The sequence below is a fragment of the Azolla caroliniana genome, unplaced genomic scaffold (assembly GCF_043228905.1).
Source record: "Azolla caroliniana isolate FFs.n. ecotype wild unplaced genomic scaffold, voAzoCaro1.0.p SCAF_11, whole genome shotgun sequence".
In the NCBI taxonomy this organism is placed as follows: domain Eukaryota; kingdom Viridiplantae; phylum Streptophyta; class Polypodiopsida; order Salviniales; family Salviniaceae; genus Azolla; species Azolla caroliniana.
In genome coordinates this window covers 6392458-6419209 of record NW_028230446.1, presented here as the reverse complement: position 1 = coordinate 6419209, position 26752 = coordinate 6392458, and the positions used below count along the sequence as shown (strand labels likewise).

At 38.3% G+C, this 26752-nt stretch overlaps 3 protein-coding genes and 1 pseudogene across 4 annotated transcripts; 2 read left to right on the top strand and 2 right to left on the bottom strand.

The window, feature by feature from the left end:
- Positions 1 to 1871: 1871 nt before the first annotated feature.
- LOC147857662 (uncharacterized) lies at positions 1872 to 4083 on the top strand. Its single transcript, XM_087327253.1, has 2 exons — positions 1872 to 2577; positions 3700 to 4083. The coding sequence occupies exons 1-2, from the start codon at positions 1900 to 1902 to the stop codon at positions 3859 to 3861; spliced, it is 840 nt and encodes a 279-aa protein (XP_087183379.1). The 5' UTR covers positions 1872 to 1899; the 3' UTR covers positions 3862 to 4083.
- Positions 4084 to 8367: 4284 nt separating this feature from the next.
- On the bottom strand, positions 8368 to 9649 carry THI1 (thiazole biosynthetic enzyme, chloroplast (ARA6) (THI1) (THI4)). Its single transcript, XM_087327080.1, has 2 exons — positions 8685 to 9649; positions 8368 to 8536 (listed from the first exon to the last, which is right to left on the bottom strand). The coding sequence occupies exons 1-2, from the start codon at positions 9621 to 9623 to the stop codon at positions 8372 to 8374; spliced, it is 1104 nt and encodes a 367-aa protein (XP_087183206.1). The 5' UTR covers positions 9624 to 9649; the 3' UTR covers positions 8368 to 8371.
- A 9901-nt stretch (positions 9650 to 19550) lies between these two features.
- On the top strand, positions 19551 to 22457 carry LOC147857660 (phosphomethylpyrimidine synthase, chloroplastic-like). 2 transcript variants are annotated; one of them, XM_087327817.1, is made up of 4 exons: positions 19551 to 19887; positions 20052 to 20179; positions 20317 to 21845; positions 21959 to 22457. In XM_087327817.1, exons 1-3 carry the CDS (start codon positions 19577 to 19579, stop codon positions 21840 to 21842), a joined length of 1965 nt encoding a protein of 654 aa, XP_087183943.1. In that variant the 5' UTR covers positions 19551 to 19576; the 3' UTR covers positions 21843 to 21845; positions 21959 to 22457. The 2 variants fall into 2 exon arrangements, with proteins under 2 accessions (XP_087183943.1, XP_087183944.1); XM_087327818.1 differs by having other exon boundaries at positions 20317 to 21857.
- A 3805-nt stretch (positions 22458 to 26262) lies between these two features.
- The window catches only part of LOC147857659 (thiamine thiazole synthase 2, chloroplastic pseudogene), a 1428-nt pseudogene continuing 938 nt past the window's right edge, over positions 26263 to 26752 (bottom strand).

The window sequence follows — 26752 nt, the reverse complement described above, 5'->3', positions numbered from 1 at the left end:
TGCAATCTCACGAATATATGAGAAGGTTATATGTTGTGTGCATATGAGCAATAGACTTTCAGATTTTTTCAATAACACTATTGGTGTTAAGCAAGGATGCCCAATCTCACCAACTCTATTTGGTCTATGCATTGATGAATTGGAAGAAATGCTTGCCAAGTTTGTAAAGGAAGAAGGTGTTGAAGAAGTTGCAATTGGGAATGTTGTCATTATGCTTTTGCTATATGTGGATGATGTAGTGCTTTTTGCGAATACTTTAGGAGACGCGCAAAACCTTATGAAGGCGTCAGAAAACATTTGCGTGCATACGAAATTAAACGTTAATAGCTCTAAAACAAAGATTATGCTTGTGAAGAGACAAAAAAGAGATAAGCCATGCATTATGTACATTAATGAGCCACTTGAATGTGTGGAAAGCTTAAAATATCTTGGCCTTGAAGTTCCCTCAAATCATAGATGGTATGAATGTGCTACATGGTGCTTAGAGGCGGGAAAGCAAGCATATTATGCATTTGAGAACACATGCAATCGTGGAGATATTAAGTGTTGGGTCCTCAAGAAATACCTTTTCAACACTTTGGTGATACTGGTGCTTCTCTATGGGGTGGAAGTATGGGGTGGTAATATATCTAAATCTACTTGGGAAGAGGTTGAAAATGTCGAAAATCATTTTCTTACAAAGTTTCTACAAGTTAAGAAACAAACACCATACATCCTCCTCCTCCTCCTTGAGATGGGATCACTTCCCATTGAGATCATGGCCATGGAAAGGGTTGTTGAATACATGCTTAATGTTCAAAAAAGTCCCTCACATCAACTTCTTAGAATCGCATGGGAAGCAAGCAGAAAGATCCAAAACATGCATAAAATAAAAAATTTGTGTTCCAGTTGGATGCAAGATATGAAAAACTGGTTCAGTAGATGGGATGCCAACACATTTGCTTCATGATGCATCACTAGATGCCTCTGTAAATGAGGCCTTTTTGCAATGCTAATGTATCATGACATGGGGAAAATGTGGAGGCTCACGCTTCATACATAATTTATACTACACATGGTGCACCTAACTACAAAACCACATTCTTCGTGGAACGAGAAAACTGTACACATCGATACGTGTTAGAGCCCATTCTATTGGCTTCCATTCGAACCATTGCTTCCATGCGACTTAACTCACACGCATTGCGATTGTGAGATGGGGCATTGGGGCACAAGTGATGAGAGTAGTCAACTATGCAACCCACTTTGCACTAAACAAGTTCGAGAGTCTGAGTATCAAACTTTGATACAATGCTTTGCACATATTCGACGATGCTTTGCACACATCTTCGATCCGAGCCCAATCCTTGCACGAATTTCTCTCACAACCACAATGTGCACTCTCGATTGCAACATTCATTGGTAAAGTTCTTGAACATCGAGAGTCGCTACTCATTGTCACACGTATCGCGTGAAATGTAATATTTTTGGTCTCATAGGTCATATTCGACCTCCGAAGGGTAGTAATATAGTCTATTTATCTATCTCTCAATCGTGTGGCCGCACGAATAAATATTTCGCGAGAGAGGACGACGGAGGAGAGAGTTCCGATGTTTGTGTTTTGTGTGTGTGTGTGTGTGTATTGGATGGGATGGGGATGGGCGACACAAACAAGTATTGTATGTATGTATGTATGTATGTATGTACATATGTAGTAAAGTATGAAAGGGGCCAAACTCAACTCAATTAGGGCTTCTTTGGCGTATAAAGACTCTCTACCTCCCCCAAACCCTAATTCTCTTCTTCTTCTTCTTCTTCCTTTCCCTGCTGTTGCTGCTGCTTTGCTTCTCTGTGCGTTGTGGTGTTGCTGAAGAGAAAGAGACAGAGACAGAGAAAGAGAACGAAGGGTGCGGTGAGGCGATGGCGGAGAGAGGAGGAGAGCGCGGAGGCGACAGAGGTGGCTTCGGGCGCGGCTTCGGCGGCGGGCGTGGTGGCGGCGGTGGTCGTGGCGGTGACAGGCGCGGGCCTCGTCGTGGTGCACGCAGAGAAGAGGAAGAGAAATGGGTTCCCGTAACAAAGCTGGGTCGCCTGGTGAAGGAAGGGAAGATCAGATCATTGGAGCAGATCTATCTCTTCTCCCTCCCCATCAAGGAGCACCAGATCGTGGAGTTCTTCCTGGGCTCTGCCCTCAAGGACGAGGTGATGAAGATAATGCCCGTCCAGAAGCAGACGAGAGCTGGTCAGAGGACGCGTTTCAAGGCGTTCGTGGTGGTGGGAGACAGCAACGGCCACGTTGGCCTTGGAGTGAAGTGCAGCAAGGAAGTGGCGACCGCCATTCGTGGGGCCATCATCCTTGCCAAGCTCTCCGTGGTCCCTGTGAGGAGGGGCTACTGGGGTAATAAGATCGGTAAGCCTCACACTGTCCCTTGCAAGGTCACTGGTAAGTGTGGATCTGTCACTGTCCGCCTCGTCCCTGCGCCTCGTGGCTCCGGTATCGTCGCAGCTCGCGTTCCCAAGAAGGTCCTCCAGTTCGCAGGTATCGAAGATGTCTTCACTTCATCCCGTGGCTCCACCAAAACCCTCGGTAACTTCGTTAAGGTATTATATGTCTTTCCTCTTTCCTCTTCCCTCTTCTAGTCTTTTACTCCTTCCTTCCTTGGCTGTCTACTTTAATTAATTCTGTTTCTGTGAGTTTTGATTCTAGTTAGTCGCAGAATGATTGAAAGGTTTCCAAATTACTTCGTTGGACCATATGCTCATATTTTTCTGTAAAATATTGGGGGAGAGAGAGAGAGAGAGAAGTGTTTTCACATTTGTTTTGTGCATTTTTGTTGTTTGCAATCAGTATCTGCACTTGTCAAGGTAAGGAATCCCTTTCATGTCATTATTATTATTTCTTTGCGTCTTGAATGATAATGAATATACCTGTTGTCCTTGGAAGTTGCTCTCTAGGTTAGACATTGACCTACATAAAGTATCTTATCAAATTAGAAGTGCTTTGATTTCAATTTCCTGTGAAACCTTAGGGTTTTCATGCCATGGCCTACTTTTTGTTGCTTAGATGTGTGAATAGAGTAAGAATAGCCCAAATCTATCATGTTTGTTGTCTTCTTTTTAGAGTCGGCTAGACTCTTAAATTGGTGTATTTTTCCTATTATCGTTTTATGAGGATTGTATCTTGCATCTGCACGGATTACTGTCTTTCTTTTGTCTCGAAATGATTGTAGATGGTTTAGACGTGAAATATTATTATTAGTTTGTATAGGGATAATGTTGTCTGCATGTTTGCAGCTGCTTTCCTTTGCTCATGCAGTGTATGAGATCCTTCGTATCTGTGAGATAGTCGTTTTTGTTATTGTTGAGGGTGTCCACAAGCTTCTGCTTTGCTTGTGTGGATGTCAGTATGTTGATGCTAACACCTAAAACCAGTCAATAAGACGGGCATTATCTTAAAGATATTTATCTATCCACTTCTGTATTTGGTGCCAACTCAATAATTCTCATTTGGTTTCACATTGTTCATATAGAGTAGTGTATGCGAGCTCGCATTTATGCTCATAAAGATCCAATTAGCTAATCTTGTTATACATTTACCATATTTGTCTTGTGGATTCAGTGACCAATCAACAAAGTTAAATTGTTTACGTAAATATATTTGTCTTGTGGATTCGTCGACCAATCAACAGAGTTAAATTGTTTCTTGTTTTGAATGAATGTCAGGCAACATTTGACTGCTTGGGTAAGACCTATGGTTTCCTTACACCTGATCTGTGGAGGGAGACCCGGTTTACCAAGTCGCCGTTCCAAGAGTTCACCGACTTCTTGGCGAAACCAACCAGGCTCAGCATACTGGACGATGTCGAGAAAGCTCCTACCTACTAGGCTTAAGTTGTCATCATTGTGTTAGTTGAGAACAACATTTCTTTTTTTTTCCCTTTCTAAGTATTGTCTTTGCTGTTGTAATGATGTCCCTGTTCATGTTTGACGGCTGAAAATCGAGAGTTAATTTTTCTAAGGCTGTAGGTTTTTTGTTTCTGCTTTTGATTGGGAACATGGAAATTGACCAGTTTTTGGTGGTATATAAGTCACTATTTCTTATGATTTGCCAAAGTCTGTTGAACTTAAGGTAATGCAAGCCATTCTGGAAATTAGTTATGTAGCTGTTTATATAAGTATTCTTTGGTAACGTTTAGATCTGTTCCTTGTTGACTTATAAAATATCATAGCCGGGTGAAATAATAACCTGGAAGTTTGTCTATACTATTGTATTGTTTTTCTAGTCCAACTTGAGGTCTGGATCTTTAATGTTTCGAATTGTTTATATTGAAGGAACCAACATAAAATAAATCATAATTTATTCCCGAATATTTAGTTTGATAACGCCAGTGTCTAGTTTGATTACAGTAATCAATTGTTATGATGAAGGGAATATTTCATGTAATGTGCTGGTTAGGCTTTCTGTTTTATAGTTCTGGTTGCTTTAAATAGTTCGATTAACATTTAACTTCAATTATTATTAGTGAGAAGTGTCACGGAATGTGCTTTCAAGACAAGATTATGTACACCTTGCTGTGTTTTGATTTGTCACTCAAGTCTACTGAAACGATATTATTGGAAATAATGTGTTTTTCTTCTCTTTAAAAGTGGTGTAAGTACTGCTAGATGTATATGGCATAGCCAGACATTTCTTAAGTGACTACATGGTCTAATGCTCTTTGATGTAAGGCAGAATTGATCAGATAAGAGAGGAGATTATTAGGCTTGCCAAAAGTATTTATGTGTAAATCATGGACTTTGTAAGCTCTGGTGTTACTTTTCTACTCCCAATGGAACCCTTCCATTCTGAAGTAAACCATAGTTCTCTTTACGCATACACAAACTGATTAGTATGCTTGTTAATCTGAAAATTGAAGCTTCATATTTGAAAGGATATAGCTTTATTCCATATGTGAAGCTGTATAGTGCATACGTACTTTTATAAAAAACTGTAACCATACATAATATCCAGTCTTGTTTTGTCTCTTGTAGGACATTCACATGAAAAAAGGTTCCAATCCAAGTATAGTTTAATTTGGGGAGATTAACATCTTTGAAGCGTGCAAGATTCACTAGAAACAAAAGTCTTAGGCAAAATATGGTTGAAGAATGGTATATGGTTAACAGCCTCCTACCCAATCATCCGTCCAATTCACAAGTTTAACAAACATGCATGGTTCTATAGTCGAAAGCAATTTCTTTGTTTTCATGTACCCATCAGATGTGGCCCTTTTGGGGCTGATTCACTCTCGTAGATTTTGATTGAATGCAAACACCTTGGAACTGGTAGACAATCATGCTTTTCCTATGACATTTGATGCCATTTTAGCTTATTTATCCCTAGTTGAAATATAGTAGACAATTATTCAAGCTTCCTTATACATTACACACTATAATGCAAGAAAGGAATCACAAGAGCAAAAAAAAGGCAACAAGTATCCATATATGTCATAAATCTGTCCCCTATCCATTAGTCTTTGGTTTGAATCCTGACCACATCATATGCAAATATGTGTTTCTATGTAATTTCTTTGAACTGGAAAGGTAGATAAACTTTTCATGATTTGAGAAAATTTGAAAGATGCACCCCATAAGTTTCGCTCATTTTTGCCTTTTTTGAATTTTCAAATGAGGGTTTGTATTGGTAAAGAATTCTTGAATTGGTGGACATGAGACATTTATAGCAAATCATGATTAATTGCTGTGACGCAATCAATGTATCAGTTTTATTTCCTTGGCGAAGAAAGTAAATTAAAATCTAAACTCATTTTAGTAAAATAAAATTATTCAGAAGGATGATGCATTGCCAGGGACATCTTTGAGTATGTTACCTTTGGTATTTGAGGCCTTGTTTGGATGTTAGCTCTGCACATGGGTAATGGCAAAACGATTAAATTGGTTACTATATTACGTTTCTCAACTACCAACTCCAAAGCATAAAACTAAACAATGCTAAATATCTCTCAAATGACTATGCATGCTACTAAAAATGGTATCGTTATTAGCAAGGATGTGGGCTGAATATTATCATTGATTGGTTTCTTTGTTGCGATGCTTACATCGAGCATTTCTTCATTTGGTAGTGTGTTGTTCTTAGGTTATGTGATGGAAATGACAACACGAGAACATTGGCCATGAAAGTGCACAACTTTCTGCTCCTAAAAGTATGGCACTAACAATTGCCATGTTACATGTGATACAAATGATGTTTATAGATACCGATTGCCATGCTACATATACTACCAATTGCCATGCTACATATACTACAAATGATGTTTATAGAACTACATCTCCATATAGAGACACAAATTTTCCTCATCCTACACAAAAGTGACAAGTCTCGATCGCATTTAATTGTGATTTAACACATTCATTTACTAAATACTTAGAAGAGACGAATATAACAAAAAACATGGAGTATCTCACACTCGCAATTCAATTCATAGTAATCGTCACTTTGCATTTCTTTATTATTATTTTGAGCTTTATATCCAGATTAGCAAGAGTTATAGAAAGAAGAAAGATTCCATTGCCTAAGGTGAAAATTTAAAGATGAGGCAATTCACCCCGAAACTACCATCAGCACAAACCACATGATATTACAGAAAGATGCCACATAATATTACAAAAAGATGCCATTTCTACACATGTTATAGATATAGTGAGAGTATATTAATTAGGACAAAGGTCAATTGACATATCCTTCTATTTTTCATCACTTTCAAGTTTTGAAATATATACCACTCATAAAAATTGGTTCTCTTTCGTGAATTATGCCACATAATGTGAAAGAAACTTCAAATTTTGAGACAATTGGTTTCGAAATTTGTTTCTGATATTATATTACTACGGTTCCATAATCCATTGACATATTATATTACTAAGGATTGATTTGCTAGCTAGACAATAGAAAGTACAAGAGAAAGTGGTTTTACCAATATATAGTATGCATTAGGATCCCTAGCTAGAACAAAAGAAGAGGTTAACCAATATTCATATAGTGAGTATTAGGATCCCCAGCTAGAACAATATCGTAGACCTAATCTAATCAAATCCTATGAACATAACATGCAACACTTCCACATGTGCCTTGGACAGACAAGACAAAAGAGCACTAAAACAAATTAGACATTTACTCAGAAATTGAAGAAAAGTTGTATATTATATTTGTTAAAAATTGTACAATTTTTGTACCCAACAATTCCGAGTAATAATCGATCTTGCTTCAAAACAAAAATTGAAGAAAAGGTGTATATTATATCTGTTCAAAATTGTACAATTTTTGTACCCAGTAATTCTGAGTGAGTATGAATCGATGTTGATTCAATCAGGGAGACAAATCTTTGTGCGGCTTTCTCAACCATTCTGTCACACATTTCCAGTTTTTCTATGCCAACTACACCGAAAAACCTACCTAGGACAAAAAGAAGGAAGCCTACAGAGCACATCTATCTAAGCTTATAAAGATTAAGCACATCAATGTATGTTATACAACAAAACTGCACTTCCAGTTGAGCATATTAAGCCAAATCAATCCACAAAACCTTCTCCTTTGTAAATCGAAACATGTGCACACTACCTTAATCCTTGGATCTTGTGATACTTGCCTCCCCTAACTATCAAACATTAAACATTCCTTGTCCTTAACACTACAAATCCCCCTAAGAAACACTCCCCTAGAGATGAGGGGAATGCACATAACTCGATCATAAAGGACATACGTGACTAAATTCCTTCCTTTTAAAAGATTTTGGAGTCATGCATGACTCCTAGTCATGCACATCACTCGATTGGGGACATACCTCTAAGAATTTAGAGTCATGCACATTAATAGATTCTTTAAGATTATTGGCCTGTGCCTAGGTCATACACATCATTCGATTGATCGGACACACATACCTCATGTACCTCCCTACAGGTTGCAAGAACATCATTTCTCTCACATCATCCCGTATTTCACAAAGATTGCCCTGCAAAAAGACATGAAAAAAAGAAACATTGGCACTCTCCCTTCGCAGGCATTACCCTGGTCAGGTTAAAAGGGTCTCATCTCAGCCCACTTCTTCGGATGGCCCCGAAAGAAAAATGTGAGCACCCCTGGTGCCAAAGGTATTAGAACTAACATCCAAAGGGTCTTAAATACAACAAAATTCACGAACACAAGAAGGGTGGAGGAAAAACCACTATCTTTATTTTTTTTCTTGCCAAATTACCATGTACATATGGTCTAGAAGAGCACAACAACAAAAAAAAAAGACAAACTTAAAAAAGAGAAGAAACACTTGGGGTACTAAAAAGTAGATACTAGATAGATCCCGTAGTGGCCAGCCGGCAACCATCTTTTTTTTAAAGTTTCTTAAGCGGATGCAGTCTCGTCCTCGTCGGCCGAGGCGAGCACAAGCTCGGGGTGGACTCCTCCGAGCTTGTAAGTTCCATCGAGCGCGTTGGGCAAACCCAAAGACTTGAGGGCTAGGTGCGCCGCCTTTTGGCCCGACACCATCATAGCTCCGAAAGTAGGGCCCTATTTTACAAAAAGAAAAACCCATTAAATCAAGCAATTGTGTTGTAGCAAGTTGTGCATGTCAAATCCAGGAATGCATGCATTAGAATCTGTCTTTTACATCAAATTCCTCAATACTAAAAATTAGAAATTTTAGTTTTTTTTTTACCATCCTTGGCGAGCCATCAATCTCGGCAACCTCCATGCCCGTGACGATCATTCCTGGGACCACTTCCCGCGTGTACTTCACGATGGCATCCTCGGCCGCGTTCATGTCGAGGGCCTTCATCCCGGGGACCTTGTCGATCATGCCGATGCTCTTCAACCTCTTCACACCCGTGGCGCCGAATGGCCCATCGTGTCCGCACGAGCTCACCACTACCTTAGCCTCCATAACATTGGGATCCATGCAGCTCTGCGTGTTGTGGTTCATCGAGACCAAGGCCCAATTGGTCACCACACCCGAGACGCGGCCCTCCTTGATGATGAGATCCTCAGCCGCCACCGCATTGAAGAGCTTCACATTGGGTCGGGCCAGGAGCTTGCTCATGATGGTCGAAGTGAAGAGCGCCGCGTGCTTGATCACCACATACGTGTCTTGCTCATCGTAAGGGACATCGATCTCGTCCAGGAAGAGATGGGCGGGCTTCCTCACAACCATGGCCGAGAAGAGTTGTCCGCCCAGCCAGGCCCCGCCCCCGGGGCTCACCGATTGCTCCACGATGGCCACTTTCACATTGGGGTTCTTGCTAAGCTCGTACGCACAGCAGAGGCCCGCAGAGCCGGCGCCCACGACAACCACATCGGTGTCGGCGTGGGTGATCATGTCGGTCATGTAGCGCCGGGTCATCTCCCGGGCTACGATGGATTCTCGGATGGGTTGGAACTTGAACGTGGAGAGGTCATAGTCGGGGTAGAGCGAGGAGGCCGACACATGGTTCGGGGCCACAGGACAGGACGAGCGGACGACACAAGGGGAGGATGGGACAATTCGAACACCCGAGAAGGATGAGGAGGAAGAGGAGGAGAGGAGGGTGGCCTTGGACTTGGCTGAGAAGGCAGTGGTGTTGGTGGATATGGTGGAAGGACATGCTACAAGGCTAGCCATGGTTAATGCTAGAGTACTTACTACTCGAGGAGGAGGAGGAAGGGGATGGAGGAAGAAGAAGAAGAAGGAAGCCCAAAGATAGAAAGCAAAGCTTGCTAACAATGAGAATGCCTCTCCTCCTGCTTCCCTTGTTTCTTTATAAAGGGAAGGCTATGCCTCCACCACCTCTCACTCCCTCTCTCTCTAAGAGAGAATCTACCTCTCTCTCTCTCTCTTAGGGCTATGGGCTATGGCTAAAGTTTAAACCAACAATACATAGTCTATAGGCTTGAAGAGGAGTTCTTTCCTTTCCTTTCCTTTTCCTCCCATATGTGCTTGCAAGCAATGATCTCTTCACTCCCTATATCCCCTCGTAAGGCCTTGTTCCTATGAGCCTTTGGAGAGTGGGCCTTCCTTCTTAGACATGCCGGCACCCCGTGGACATGCTCTTGTGTGTGTGTGTGTGTGTGTGTGTGTGTGTGTGTGTGTGTCTCCCATGCACATCCCGCATTTGTCACGACATCATCTTAAGACCAGGGGTGTTCATATGACCCTCCACCCCCAATATGCCCGAGTGATCTCATCGCTCTTGTTAAATCTCCTAAGTTGATAGATTTGGTATGATATCGTGTATGAGTGTGTATATACCGACCACCGTTATATCCTTGTGCGCTGGGATTGGGATGATCTCACATGTCTGTAAATTGTAGTTGTTTGTTCAACTCTATCTATCATCAAAGTAACCTCGATCATGTCACACATGTAATGCTTGTGTATTTCAACTTCCCTAGCTCAAAACTCATTGGCTCCTAGGACTCTCACAACATGCTCAAAGTTTCCTTTACTATTTATTTGTTTCTAGATGATCTTGTGTTTTCACCCTAAGCTAACTTAAGACCTTGTTCATATGAACAACATTGTTACGTGGGATAAATCATTAAACTATTCAAGTGGATGGTGCAACATATATTTGAATATATAGCGTTGCACATACACATATTTGCAATAGTAAGTAGGAATGGCATTATGCTCATCCCAAGACTCTTTTACATATGATATCCAAATATCTCTATCCTTAGCAAAGAAAACTTCAATTATTTAAGTAGATGCATTGGGATCTTACCTATGTACCTACATTATGATATCCCTAGATGGGACCACAACTTTTCAGCGGTGCTCGTGCCAATTGCACTACCAAATTTTGTCCAATCTAGGTAAAGGCCCATATCACAATACTCACACTTAAAGTTGGTCACATCATGTGCAAATAGTTTAGTTTATTGCATGCTTCCCTCTTGGACCTTTTAATCTATTTATCGGAGAAGGTTCCAATAGAACACTTCTAAACATCAAAATATCTTCGTTTAACTACTTATTTAGCTCTAAGATAACCTAAATTATTGACATGACATAAAGAAGATTGTCATGTCATGTTTCCTTTTTCAAGGCAATAGTCTACATTGCATGATTGCCCCATATATATGGAATTTCTTATTCACCTACGAATAGGTACATAGCCATCCCTAGCATAGGTACTATTGTCGCTACATTGATGAGATGCATTGATTATTCTCCTTATCAAGTTATCCTTTATAAAGCAAGAAAAATCCAAAGCAGCACCTCAATCAACAATAGAATTTGAGTTTCTTATCGTAGTCAACTTTTTCCCGGGAATATCAAAGTTCTACGTGACAACTTCCTTTATATCACATTATAGTTTGTTACTAGAGCAATTTAACATAATCACATTAGCAAACATCTACTCAATGTATTTCCTAGTTTGTTTAGTTGAATGACTTGCCTTACGTGGCCTCTTTCTAATCCACTCGCATTAGTGGCGATACTTGTTTAGCTGGGATTGAGCTCTAAGATCAAGATCTATTGGGTATATGATTCATAGAGTATGTACTATGATCGAGCATCCACTAGCATACAAGTGAATAGTTTACCTAAACCCAAGTAGTCTACATATTGCTCTTGGAACTATTGCATTGCTTCACCTTTTTCCTTGGAATAACAAAGTTCTACATCACAACTTCCTTTATATCACATTGTAGTTTGTTACTAGATCCAATTTAACATAAGCACAATAGCAAACATCTACTCAATGTATTTCCTAGTTTGTTACTAGACCAATTTAACATAAGCACATTAACAAACATCTACTCAATGTATTTCCTAGTTTGTTTAGTTGAACGATTTGCCTCACGTGGCCTCTTTCCAATCCACTTGCATTAGTGACAATACTTTTTAAACTAGGATTAAGCTCTAAGACCAAGATCTATTGGGTATATGATTCAAAAAGTATGTAATGCGATTGAGCATCCGCTAGCATACAAGTGAATAGTTTACCTAAACCCAAGTAGTCTACATATTGCTCTTGGAACTAGTGCATTGTTGCACCTTTTTCCCTGGAATAACAAAGTTCTACATCACAACTTCCTTTATATCACATTGTAGTTTGTTACTAGACCCAATTTAACATAAGCACAATAGCAAACATCTACGCAATGTATTTCCTAGTTTGTTAACCAATTTAACATAAGCACATTAACAAACATCTACTCAATGTATTTCCTAGTTTGTTTAGTTGAATGATTTGCCTCACATGACCTCTTTCCAATCCACTTGCATTAGTGAGAGTACTTTTTTAACTAGGATTAAGCTCTAAGACCAAGATCTATATGGGTATTAATGCAAAAAGTATGTAATGTGATTTAGCATCCACTAGCATACAAGTGAATAGTTTACCTAAACCCAAGTAGTCTACATATTGCTCTTGGAACTAGTAGCATTGTTGCATGGTGCAACGTTTCCTCATCCCAACCAAACCCAAGCACTTGAGGCTCAACCTTTTGGACAATTGGGTTAGCACTTTGAATGGGTACCCCCAATTTGTTAAATTTGTATTTTGTAAGGACATGCATTATTTCTAGATATTTAAGTTTTCACAATTACATTTACAACTATAGTTACAAATAGACATACCTAGGTAAACACTCCGCATTATGATTTACCACTTAAATGGTATCAACGTGCAATTATTGAGCCAAATTATTTGTGTGCATGGTCTTAAACTAAACGTGTGAAGCATTATTATCAATATGAATGCATGATAAAAACCATCACTTTAGACTAAAACATACCACCTATGGTTGAAAAGCTCTAAAAGTAATGTCTTGTTTACCTTTAAGTGAACTACAATTGGACAATCCATAAATCGACCATGATTGTGATGAAAACCTTTAATTGTTGGCCATGTGAGCATAGCTATGAGTGGTCTCCTTCTTGTACTTCCTAATACCTATGATTAGATTTTTGCAAAAATCTTCACTTAGAGAAAATTCTTGGTCCTAAATTGTTAATTCCTTACCTTAGAACCTTGTGAGATTTCTACTTTTGATAAAGTGCTTGTCCCAAAGTAATGAAGCTAAGAACCACTATACATGATTGATTTTACTTTCTATGTTGTTGCGAATATTGATTACTCCCATTAATATAAGGATATACTTGAGTGGGGGACACGAGAGAAATTAATAGTGGCTCATCACCACCCTTAGGCATCTTTTTACTGGGCCTAACTTCTAGGGGTTGCTAGGTATGCCAACAAATGGGTACGATTGAATCTTTACAACATGTCTTTTGTGTTCAAATCAATATATCACTCTTTTAAATATGACCACGTAAGCTCCACATCCATTTCATGCATAGTTTGTATGTCTTTCTTAACCATAATCACGATTCACATATGGGCTTTCCTCATATTTCCAATTGTGATCTTTCTCTTCAAACCACATTTTGCATCCGCTATCCCAATGTGGAGTAGCACAACTATTGAACATTGAGGTCCTTTATCAGCATGTGAAAATAGTTATCACTTACCAACTCCACACACACTCTGTTATGCAAAAATGATTCACTTGGGTCCATAGTCCATATAATTTGACCTACGAGGACATTTTAAGTCTTATTCAACTCCATACACACCGTACGTAAATGTTTCACTTTGGTTTCATTAGGTCATATTTGACCATTGAAGATGATCACTTGTTTTACCTATCCATCTTATTTGACCTATGCAACTACTTATGGTATGTTATGTTTGCCTTGATCATCATTCCTTACACTCTTTGTGCTTCGATAGACTTACCTATATGTTACTAGTGAAATCTTGCGATGATCACCATGGAGTTAATTATATATGCGATGAGAATGGTTAGACATTATTATGGAAGTTGTCAACGTGAAACTTTTAACTTTGTTTGCAACAAAATTTAGTCTAGTTTACAAGTGTGAGAAATATAATTCCCATATCTAGGTAAATGAAAGGGTTCTACCTATTGCACATATATTCAACTTTTTAGAAAACAAACTTATTAATGAAACTCGTATGTGATCCTATTTGCCTTCATTTTCATCTATAGTCACAATGTTGTGTTATTGTGTGAAGTGTGAGGAATATGCAATCATTTAATAGTATTGTTTCAAATTATGAGTAGGAAAATACATCAATGTATTTGTAGATTGATGAATATAAACAACATATGCAACTTGAGTTTGGTGGAAACAAAAGCTAATAAACAATGTGGATTGGTGATTTAGCAAGTGAAAAACAATGGCAAGAGACAACTATAGGGATGACAAAATGGGGTTAACAACCAAAACAAAGGTATTAGAAATTGCAACATAACTCAAGCATTAGTTTGGCACTAGGGAAAACATAGGTCCGTGATGCATATGAGGTCCCTATGTTGTGGTCGTTGGTCACCTTGTCTTACTAGCTTCCCTGATGTTGTACTACATGTGTCAACATGGGATTGGTTGATCTTATGGGTTTGAGCCAATGTCTTTTTTGTGAAAATGATAAGCATTAGTTTTGGCACTAGGGAAAACATAAGTGTGTGATGCATATGAACACCCTATGTTGTGGTCGCTGGTCACCTTGTCTTACTAGCTTCCTTGATGTTGTATTACACGTGTCAACATGAGATTGGTTGATCTTAAGGGTTTGAACCAATGTCTTTTTTGTGAAAATGATAAGAAACTTGGAAGTTCATGAATAGAAAAGATGGGGGAGATAAAACTCCCTATTCGTTTGTCGTGCATACGACATATTGGCTCCCACAAACATATATGAAATTTAGAACGATTGATACCTAGCATTACATCTCAAGTATGAACTCATAACTGTTCGGTTCACACAAAGTAAATACAAATGATCGATATAAAATTTTATCATAGAGATATTTTGTTGTAGTATTTTACATATCTTCAATCGAGAAGCACTATTGCTTTGTTTTGACGTGTAATTACTATTATTGCCTGCTTTCATTTCTATGGGAGATTCTCATTAGATTGTACAAGATATTTGTAGCAATGTTGGTGACGTGTTGTACAGTGAATGGTGGCCCCAAAGGGATCGAAGAAAAACATACATGTTAAAGAGAAACAAAGGGACTACGACAATTGGCTATTAGACCAATGGGACCTAAATATAATAAAGCCCATTCTCCAAATTTTCATATGACAATTTGGGAGCTCATTATCGACCTTTAGTAATATGGGATAGTGAGAGTTGTTGAAGTGCACGTACACTTAATTACGTCTTGAGGGGGACAAGTATTCATGGCAACCATCCCACTCCTAAATTGAAGTAAGTAAAGACAATACATGAGCGAGACACGCGCCAAAATATAATTACATTCCGTGTGCCTAGTCTACGTAGGTTCACCTTCCATGAGTTTAGTCTTGGTGCTTTCTAGAAAGGTGTTTCACAACCATAATGAGTAAAGTTTTCCACCAATTAATATGAGGTGAAATAATGAATGTACTGATACAAAATAACTAGTAACAAAAGTTAAACAAGCATCGCATTGCAATTTAAAGTTAGGCAAACTGATAATCCCCAGAAATCTGTTGAGTGATCTTTTGGATAGTGTCAATTGCATCACAAAGAAATGGCTACTTGCTTGTTGTGAATGAGCAGAGAGCCATCAGTCGTGTATGATGAGCAAGGGAATGTGACACAAGTTCAATCAGTAGCTTGGAAAAGATCCCTGAACCACAGTCCAATCTCTTGGATAGAGACATCTCATCTTTCAAGAAAAAGATCCTCTTCTTCAATGAAAATGAGATGTTTCAATATCGTTCACTTTTTCATCCCTCAAGCATTAAGATTCGTATGTAGTTCAAGAGCTCTTATAGCCTATAGATTTATTTCTTTTTTTAGTCATGAAACAAATGCATCAATTACCTTTTCTCACACATTATGTGACGGCTTGTAAGTATGCAAATACTTAGTTGGATTGCGTACCGTCCCATTTCATTTAGCCTTATTTGCAATCACATTTACATATATGTGTGTGCATCGATCAAAGTCGAGACACTCACATATATGTAACATAGCGCACACACGTGACTTAATGAGCCTAATCATCATCATTAACATCAAATTTGTAGGCTAAGCCACTTAAGATCTAAGTACATTGGCATACAATTGAAATTGTGTGTGATTACCTTCAACTTTTGTAAGTAATTCACATTCACGTAATTTTTGAAAGATACAAATACGCATATTTTTAAATACAATGTAATATGTAAAATGGTGTCTCAAGACACTTGTTTTTGTGTTTTAACGTGAGTTTTAGATTTAAGATATAGTACTCGACCAATTCGCAAGAAAATAAGAAAAAGCATAGTAAGGAAACGCAATAAGGCCATTGGAAAGCGCTTGGAATTGGCATTACAAGTATTAAAGTAATGAGATTTAATGTGAAGACAATATCCCATTGGGGCATGCAAGTAGCATGATTTCATTCAAGGATATACTACTAATGTGCAAGCCAACTTTGTTTCTATGACACTGACACTGATACAATTTTTAGGAGACTTTTTTTTATGATGGAGAAAAAAGGGCGTATTCACAAAGTTCTGTCTTTCTACATTGGTAATCTAGCGTCTCTTAATTAAGTTCACAATGCATATCGTGTGATAGGATATGTAGGCCAGAATTAGAATTAGAAAGAAAAACAAGACATATTACACCTGTGAGCGAAAGCATGGCTTGCTATATGTATGTGTCATTCGAGAATGCACACCAAGAGAATAATATCCATGCCAATCCAGTCCAATGCAAAAGAAGTTTTATGGCGATACATGGTTGGGGCTAGAAGAACTAGCGGAAACACGTGAAGAAGCACTTGATGTCTGCTTCACATGCAGACATCTATCAATCAATCTATTAATCTATCCGTCTATCGTAGCCACCCGCCCGCCTGAAATGTACTCCTAGTTTGTATGTTTGTGCAAGAAGGCAAACAAAAAGAGAAAGGAAGGTGTCATCTCATCCCAATATCATGAGTGAGTGAGTGTGTTGATTGGGTGGGGGCATGGGCATCCATCTGTCCATCCATTCCTCTCTCTCTTTTTTTTAGGTTTTAGGGAGGGGTATCAGTATGTATGTATGCCCCACACTTAATTTAGATACTCTTTCTTCCTTACTTGCCCATTTCATTGACATCACCCTTCCTTTTTTCTTTTCTGGGGTTTTCTAAAACAGGAAAGTTTGGGTTTAAAAAAAAAACAAGGAAAAAAGATACCCATGAAGTTTCCCACAATATGTACTATTTATGCATGGCCTAAAAGAATATCTCAACTCAAACTCAAAAGAATAGAAAATTCAATAACTCCCAAAAGAATAGAGACCCCCCCCCAAAAAACTTATTTCTTCCCCTTCTGCAACAAATTTGAAGAGCCAAATTGCTCGAATAATATAATTATCTCAATTTTACATATTTTACTTCCAATCTCAATTTACATATGTAACTTTCAATCTCTGTTATTATTAACTCAAATTTACATTTTTAACTTTCAATCTCTGTTATTTATTATCTCAAATTTACAGTTTTAACTTTCAATCTCTGTTATTTATTATCTCAAATTTACATTCTTAACTTTCAATCTCTGTTAATTATTATCGCAAATTTACATTCTTAACTTTCAGTCTCTGTTAATTAATATCTCAAATTTACAGTTTTAACTTTCAATCTCTGTTATTTATAATCTCAAATTTACATTTTTAACTTCCAATCTCTGTTATTTATTATCTCAAATTTACATATTTAAATTCCAATCCCTGTCTGTCTTGTCTGTCTTTCCCTCTCTCAGAAGCCATCATCGGCGATGGCGAATCTTTCTCTCTCTCTTCCTGCCATGACCACACACACATACATACTGTAGCTTCATCATCAAGTACCTCCAATAATTCACAGATTCTATCTTTCTCTCTCTTCTCTTTCCCCACTCGCTTTGATTTCCGTCTTTCTACAATCTCTGCACTTATGTACATACATACTATACTGATGACCTCCGACCCACCGCTCTGAGTTATATCTCTCCCTGACAGACAGACAAGAATCACATCATCTACAGGTACATACAATGAAGATTCCATGACACCTTCCCTCTCTCTGTCTATCTTTAATCTCATAATTATTGCTTTCTTCTGTGCATGTTTTGTTGCTTTCAATGGAAAGGAAAAGATAACAGATATTTATTCTCTCTCTCTCGGTGGGCCACAAGAGCTTCTTCTTTCTGCATAAAAGTCTGTCTCTCTTTTCCTCCCCCATTCTTACGTGAACTCATTTACATCGGGTCCACAGACGTAGTCCTCTCTCTCTCTCTCTCTCTCTCGCAGTTTCATCGGCAGCTCCTTCCCTTCTAGGTGAGTACGCGAATTGAATAAGGTTTTGGTTGGATTAATTATTGTAGCTCATAAATGTGTTTTGAGTAAATTATTGTTTCCGTTTCTGCATGTCCTGTCCGATTTAACTTTCTGGTTGATGATCATTTCACCTCGCGGATCAATTTTCTTCTAGTCGGATCATGTCTTTGAGCTTCTTATTAGACGAAACTTTTCATTCCCAAACTTGTGTAACTAAGCTAACTGTCTAGCTCTGATTATTCAAGGGTTGGATTAATTGCTTTCTAGGTTGATCTTTTCCCTGAGCATTTGAAACGGTTCTTCTTTTTCAATTCGTGTGTTACGTTAATGGTCTGGTTGATCGTTCCATTTCGCATGCAGATGCTGCGTCCATTTCATTTTGCATCCAAACAAATGCTGTTCAGTTTGTGTTTGAGATTACCAAACCACAGGGTGAAAAATCCCTAACATATTTCGTTTCTCTCGAGAACAATCACAAGAGGCAAAACCTTGTTAAAAATTCTAGTTAGATTGACTGCTTAAGTGTATATCACGATTGAAAACAATCACAGAGGGAAAACGTGAACGAGGGAATTTGGATGGGATTAACCGTAAGTTTGTAGCACATTTGATCAGAAGAATCACGTGAAAGAAAACACTTGAATCAGAGTTTGTAGTTGGATTAACTATAAACTTTTATATCCCGTTTGAGAACAATCACAGAGAGAAACTTGTGTGAGAGTTTGGGGTTGGATGATTGAGATTGATTCTTCTAGACACGTTACATTAGGAAATTTATTCGTTAAAGGAATTAATCGTTCGTGAAAGACAGTCACAGACTAAGTACGTCACGTTTGGAATAGTGAAGTAATTATGTCTGCAGAGAAGAAAATTTTGAAAGTGACAATCCTTGTTTATTTGGGAACAGCCTAGGGGGAAAACTTGATTCTCTGCTTGTTAATCGTTTCAAGTTACCATTAAAAAACATTTATTTATGTAGTTTTCTTAAGATAAAACAATCCGCAGAGGAAAATCAGGGAAAGTTCTTGAATTCCCTGTTACCTAATCATTCCTGTAGCACACAAGGATAGATCAATCTATTCTACTTACAATGAATCATATCATGTATGCTTTATTGTCATGGTATTTCCTTCAAGATATAGTCCCAATTGTCTGTTGACTGTTATTCTGTTCAACTAACTGGTTTCTGTCTCTGTTTTAACTGATTTCTTTCTTGTTCACAGCGTTAGGATCGGACTTCCGTGATTCTGTGATGGCTACGCTTAATGCTGCATCCGCTCTCGCGTCTTTGAGACATGATGTTAATTCAGGCATTAACAACCCTAGAACAACTGATTATATCAAACGATCATTTTTCGTTCCGAAATTTCCCAGGAGAAATGCTGTGCAGTTGTTTAGTAGCTCTGATGCAGGTGAAAGTAAGATAAAGGCAGAATTAGGAACGGAAGTGCCACTGGAGAAGATTTCACGCAACCATACCACAACCAAAGATCCTTCTGCTCCCGAATTTCTACCAATTCCATCGTTTGAGGAATGCTTTCCTAATAGCACGAAAGAATATCGGTAACTTCTCAACCATAAATGTTAATTTATGTATGATCATGCATTATGCATAACCTTTACCAAACCATGATTTTCATGTTAACATATCTGTCCATTACGAACTATATACAAAAGAGTATTTGTACATAATCCTTATCACCTTCTTTTTTTTGTCCTTTACATAGTGAAGCTATCCATGAACCTACTGGAACTGTCCTCCAAGTCCCATTTAGAAGAGTCCATTTGTCCGGTGGTGAACCCCCATTTGATGCTTATGATACAAGTGGACCACAGAATGTGAGCCCTCACACAGGTTCGAAGAGAAGTAACTTGGATTCGATAAAAGATTGTTAATAGTTTCTCGAGTCTGTTTATTTATAATGTTTTGATGGATATTCAAGCCATCTGAAGTATCATGTTTTTATGTAATGTGTTTTCTGTGTTATATAGGGCTTCCTAAATTTCGTAAGGAGTGGATTGAGCGTAGGGAGGCTAGGGGTGATGAGAGATTCACACAGATGTATTATGCAAAGCAAGGCATTGTCACTGAAGAGATGCTGTATTGTGCTGTGCGTGAAAATATGGATCCCGAGTTTGTGCGGTCAGAGGTAGCACGCGGAAGAGCCATTATTCCATCCAATAAGAAACATCTCGAATTGGAGCCAATGATCGTTGGTCGGAAATTTTTGGTCAAAGTGAATGCCAATATCGGTAACTCTGTGGTTTCCAGTTCGATCGAAGAGGAAGTTCAGAAGCTCCAGTGGGCTACAATGTGGGGTGCGGACACAGCGATGGATTTATCGACTGGGCGTCACATCCACGAGACAAGGGAGTGGATACTGCGCAATTCTCCAGTTCCGGTTGGCACTGTTCCCATCTACCAAGCTCTTGAGAAAGTCGATGGGATCGCTGAAAATCTCACATGGGAAGTCTTCAGAGAAACACTCATCGAACAAGCGGAGCAGGGGGTGGACTACTTCACTATCCATGCTGGTGTCTTGCTGCGTTACATTCCTCTAACTGCCAAACGGATGACTGGGATTGTGTCTCGCGGTGGTTCCATTCATGCGAAATGGTGTCTTACATATCACAAAGAGAACTTTGCATACGAACATTGGGATGATATTCTCGACATTTGCAATAAGTATGATATCTCGCTCTCCATTGGTGATGGGTTAAGGCCAGGATCAATATATGATGCCAATGATCAGGCACAATTTTCAGAGCTCGCAACTCAAGGAGAGTTAACTCGGCGGGCATGGGAGAAAGATGTGCAAGTAATGAATGAAGGACCTGGCCACATCCCTTTGCATAAAATTCCAGAGAATATGGAGAAACAATTGGATTGGTGCAGTGAAGCTCCATTCTATACCCTTGGACCGTTGACAACGGATATTGCGCCTGGTTATGATCACATAACATCTGCAATCGGTGCGGCCAATATCGGAGCTCTTGGTACTGCATTGCTTTGCTATGTTACTCCCAAGGAGCACCTCGGGTTGCCTAATAGAGATGATGTAAAGGCTGGAGTCATTGCATATAAGATAGCTGCGCATGCTGCGGACCTAGCTAAGGAACACCCACTTGCGAGAAAATGGGATGATGCCTTAAGCAAGGCTCGGTTTGAATTCCGTTGGCGCGATCAATTCGCTCTTTCCTTAGATCCAGTGACTGCTTGTGCATTCCATGATGAGACCTTACCTGCCGAAGGTGCGAAAGTAGCTCATTTCTGCTCCATGTGTGGACCCAAGTTTTGTTCTATGAAGATAACCGAAGATGTTCGCAAGTATGCTGCCGAACATGGCTACGGAGATGCAGATGAAGCGATCAAGCAGGGTATGGATGAGATGAGCGCAGAATTTCTCTCTGCAAGGAAGACCATTAGTGGTGAACAATGGGGTGAAGTGGGAGGTGAAATATACTTGCCGGAGAGCTACATCAAGAGCAGAGCATCAACTCCAGCAGGGCTCAATTAAAATGTAGATTACCTGGTGCATACTTCTTTCACAGAACCTTTTTCTCTCTGAACAAATTGATTTCTGTTTTAAGGAATTCTAAATCTTCTCTAAACAATCTGATTTCTCTTTTATAGGGTGTTAAAAAGGCGTCTGCATCCATAACATCAAGCAAAAATGCAGACATCCCCTGTTCTTGCCCGATGGTCATGACAAGTGTTTGATGTCATTAACAATCTCTGGAGGCTAGCTACTTACTTCATGAATTAAGATTAGATATAACTATCTTTTTTTTCCCCCTTCGTTTTGTGTGAACAATCCGTATATATCTATTTTCATTTTCGAAGAGTTTGCCAAAATAGATGAAAGAAAACCCGTTTCTGATTATCGGGCACCAGGGGTGCTTGTTCTATCTGCAGTTATACTGTAGAAAGAGCAATGCTGAGAGAGTCCCTTTGCACCTGAACAGGATAATTCCTGCGTAGGGAGTGTGCCATGCTTTTAATTGTCTGTCCAGGTTGGTTTGATCCTTGCTCTCGAGAGGTTAAATACATTTGGAGAACTTCCCTTTCTTTGGTAAGATCTAACACCATGGTCTTGACACCACTATATAATAAACATATATTTATACATACATATACATAATGCTTTTTCCTTGTTTCACACTTCACTTATGTATCGTTTGCTGGTTTGATCTGATCACTCGCACAACCATCTTTTCTCTATTGTTTTGTAGTTTTGTTTCTTTGCTTGCAGTCTCTATATGCATCAAGAGATTCAAATTGATGATCAGGGCTCTTAAAATAAAAGAATGCATCTATGTATTGTCTATTTTTTTTTCAATGTACGTTGTTGATGGGCAAATTCATAATAAGTGAATATGTAAATTGTTTTGATCCTTTGTAACACTTCACAAAGTTCACATAGGGAATATCGCCTTTGCTCTATCAATAAGCGTCCCTCTTCGAGTGTTCAAAATTTGAAATTTACTCTTCTCTTGTGTGTGCTTTTCCCTAAAGAATATACATGAGATTGAACCCAAGGAAACCAAATCATCGAGTTTGAAAAGATATCTCTCTATCGAAAGAGGAACCACCTAACCATATTGATTTGCTTATACATTGTATAAATTAGGCCGACCTAGTGTGAACTCCAAGAGAGCACATCATCAAATTTGAAATACTCTTGAAAGAAGAACCTCCCAAGTATATTGACTTGTTTATATATATGACTGGACATTCCTATTTGATGTAAACAAGACATACTAGAGGGGAAGGCCATGAAATAACCAACCATAGAACTATACAATCAGTTAGAGCTTGTTTGGTAGTTAATTGACAGAAACATTTCATATCATTTTTCTCAACAAGAAAGGCTTCTATATCTCTAACCAGTGTAAGAATAAATAAACTTCTGAGCACTTTTCCTCAAATTAACCGGGTTGGATGAGCTTGTTGGGTTTAATGATGTTTTTGAGGCAATTCTTGCATATGATGAAATTAAGGAATCTATATACCATCTCATTGTGTCTTTTAAGTTTTGTCCCAATCATCATGATCTTGTCATCGTTTGCATTCTCTCTAATGGTCACAATAGTAAATCCTTTAGATCTCAATGAATTAGGTCAAACCTTGAGTTGTTTGATGCCAAGAAGTGGCATTAGAGCGATGGATCCGTGGGCAAAAGGGTAAAGAGGAAGAACGTTGAAAGACACACAAGAGACACATATGAGAAATAGAACATAAATCAGCCATTGAAGAACAAGAAAATCTCATAGCCTAATCACAAAGACAATCACAATGTTGTTGCATGCATAAGAGTGTCTCATTGCACAATATTGGTTCATGAATCTAGAAAGTGGAGTCTTGAGGTTTTGAAATTTGCTGGCATGAATCTTGCCTTATAGAAGAATCAAATTAAAGATGGTTTTATTGAAACGCGATCATGGAAACTATTGCAGAGAAGAACCTGCTTAACATGACAAATAAAGATTGCGAGGAACTTGAGCTAATGACCAACTGTTTTGACTTCCTCTCATGAACAATGTATCCTTGGTAGAAGTAGTAGATTGCTAAAACTGGAGGGAGATGCAGAAGAAATTGTGTGAAAGAGGAAGAACACTATATCAGATGTTTACTTGATGTGAAGGTTTGTATGAATTTTATGTAAATAGATCCAATTCGATCACGCTATCCACATGGATGCATCATTTAGTAGATGAAGAGCCTAAAGGTGAGTGTGGATGCAAAGATGCAAGTCGCTATCCTCATGTGCAAATTGCCAAGTTTGTGGGACATGCCACACAATATTAAGTATGAGCACACCACAAGATGCATCTCATATATGGAGGTGAATAGGCCACACAAAGAGATCATTTTGAAAGTTGATATTCAGTGCACATTCGGCCCTTAGAAAATTGGATCAAAAGCCAATAATAAGGTGCTAAAGGAGTCAAAGGTCCTCTTTGCGACACTTAGGGAGTCTCTCTTCATAGAGAAAATGTCTCATGTGTGGTGGTTGGATTTGAGCATGTCATGTCATGTACACCACATTGAGAGTTGTTAACTAACAATTTTGCTCATAAGACCATCTTGTTGGGAAGTCAAACCAATGTGCGTTATTGGATATGTGAAAGTTTCCCAATGGGGAGTAGTTCTAGTGGGACAAAGTGTGCCACGTGCTTGAATTGACGAAAAGTTTGTAAAGTTTGTAGTCGGTCACTTGTCTAGAATATTGAATATTGGATGGTATTCATTGAACAAACTTTCAAAATCCTAAATAGGATCTTTTTATTGCATGTTGGTGTTGTACCCATTGCACATATCTTAGTGAGCATTTGCCAATGGTGATGGATTTGTTAATAGAGATTATGGTGTGACATGGTCATTTAGGCTACATCTTGAAGATTGAAATGAAGATACTAGGGGTGCCCTCCAACTTTATCTTACATGAACTCAGAATTTAGAGACCATTGCATGATTAGAAAGAAAGTGAAAGGCGTTCACAAGGTACATGTGTAGGTCATACTAATGCAACTTGGAATTTCTACAGTCTAATGTGTGTAGGATGATGCCCATGACATGACAATTTTTGTTTCTTAAACTTTGTAATTGACACAAAGAGGAATTTTCGATGTACCCATTGACGATGAAGTTCCTCAAAGTTCAAGGTATGGTTGGCTTCCATAGAGGTTAAGAAGGATGTGAAAATGAAGGCTCTTTGTTGGAGGGGACAAAGCTATGGGCGACTCCTCTAAAAAAGGTTGTAGAACAGAAAGGAAGGAAGAGAGACGCACAATATGAAAACTGATAAAGTTCTTTACTTAGAATTCATTAGCGTTGTTTTAGGCTTTCAACATATAGTTGTTATACATGTTGTGATGACATCACAAGACTAGAATGACACATTCATTATAAGGTTTAAGGGCAACAAATTCATGACTAACTTACAAGTTACAACAAAGTATAGAACCCTTCCAGGAATCTAAATACTACCACAATTATGAGATCGACCCCACCGTACGTACCAATTTAAATGTTGAATATGATGATACGTGTGGGACTGAGTCAGGACCAATCGAGACTCGATCGAGACAAGTCAGGACAACTCTCAAACTATGTAGAAGGACAAGAGAGAACTTCGATATTTACAAGTGGTGAGAGTAGAACTCAAAGGTCGGGAATAAATGAAAATGAGGAGAAGCTCCTCCAACACCAAGTGATTTGAAATAGGTAATATGTCAAATTCTCCTTTTCACATCTTGGTGAGATGTTAAAAAATGCTTTATTTTAACAAAGTTTCAAAAATGTATGACTCATCTGTACATTATCATAGTGTCTTAAAACATAGTGGATTTTTGAACTTTGAACAACATAATATTATGACAAGAAAATCAATATTCTTATATTCTATCTATTATGTTTTTATATCCAAATCTTAGATAAGTTATGAAACTCAATGCAACTTTAATTTTATTAATCCGTATTGTGCATAATATAAAAATCATACCTCACTGAATAAATGTTACAATGTTAATTTTGTGTGTATATTTATATATAATACATCTATAAGGGATTTGTGGAGGTTGCAGTTATGAGTTACTATTATGTCGAGAGAAATATTCCAATAACACATGACACATGACACGTGACACCTTCAATGTGAATTGAAATTGAACTACAATAACTTGAGAAAATTTCCAATAACACATGACACATGACACCTTCAATGTGAATTGAAACTGAACTATAATAACTTTCTAATCATACGAACAAATGATAAAGTTTAATTTCATGTGAATACCCCAAACTAGAATGGACTATAGACAACATGTATACATGTAAATTATACTAAACTCAAATTTTACATTTAAGATATAAATAATGTCAAAGATTAACAATTAATATTGTTCAAACTATACATTTACCCACATGCATTCAATCTATACGTAAGTGTATGGGGGCTCGTCAGGATTAGCTGATTGTTCTAGATTGTCCTCATTGGCATCTTGGATACCCTCAGCTGAATTGTGGATATGTTCAGACTCTAATATATCTTCCAAGTCCACAAGGTTCCTTGCTAGGGTCCATTGGTTCTCTTGAAATCTAATGGAACATTTTTGTTTCATTGATATTCTTTGCACCAACTTCTTGGTCTTGATCGGGACAATCCCAAATACCTTGGATCCCCATTTTGATGACGTTCACTAGTTCAGGGTCTTCCAATGCAACACATTTATGGAACATCTTTAATGCACATGCTATAGTAGTACTTACTAGTAGAATGGAATTGCACATTTAAAAAAAAAACTGAACATAGTCTATAAGTTAATCTAAAATAATGCGATTAAACTTATATTATATACCTGTGTTGAAGAACAAATTTAAAACCCAATCATCTAAGTTTGAGAAGAGCTCAATTAGCCGATTGAT

What these genes read in the sequence shown, in the direction of transcription:
- LOC147857662 (XM_087327253.1), top strand. Translation starts at nt 1,900, where the DNA reads ATGGCGGAGAGAGGAGGAGAGCGCGGAGGCGACAGAGGTGGCTTCGGG. An exon ending in CCCTCGGTAACTTCGTTAAG is followed by an intron (nt 2,578 to 3,699) that starts GTATTATATGTC and finishes AATGAATGTCAG; the next exon opens with GCAACATTTGACTGCTTGGG.
- THI1 (XM_087327080.1), bottom strand. Translation starts at nt 9,623, where the DNA reads ATGGCTAGCCTTGTAGCATGTCCTTCCACCATATCCACCAACACCACT. An exon ending in TTGATGGCTCGCCAAGGATG is followed by an intron (nt 8,537 to 8,684) that starts GTAAAAAAAAAA and finishes TTTGTAAAATAG; the next exon opens with GGCCCTACTTTCGGAGCTAT.
- LOC147857660 (XM_087327817.1), top strand. Translation starts at nt 19,577, where the DNA reads ATGGCTACGCTTAATGCTGCATCCGCTCTCGCGTCTTTGAGACATGAT. An exon ending in AATAGCACGAAAGAATATCG is followed by an intron (nt 19,888 to 20,051) that starts GTAACTTCTCAA and finishes TCCTTTACATAG; the next exon opens with TGAAGCTATCCATGAACCTA. An exon ending in GAATGTGAGCCCTCACACAG is followed by an intron (nt 20,180 to 20,316) that starts GTTCGAAGAGAA and finishes TGTGTTATATAG; the next exon opens with GGCTTCCTAAATTTCGTAAG.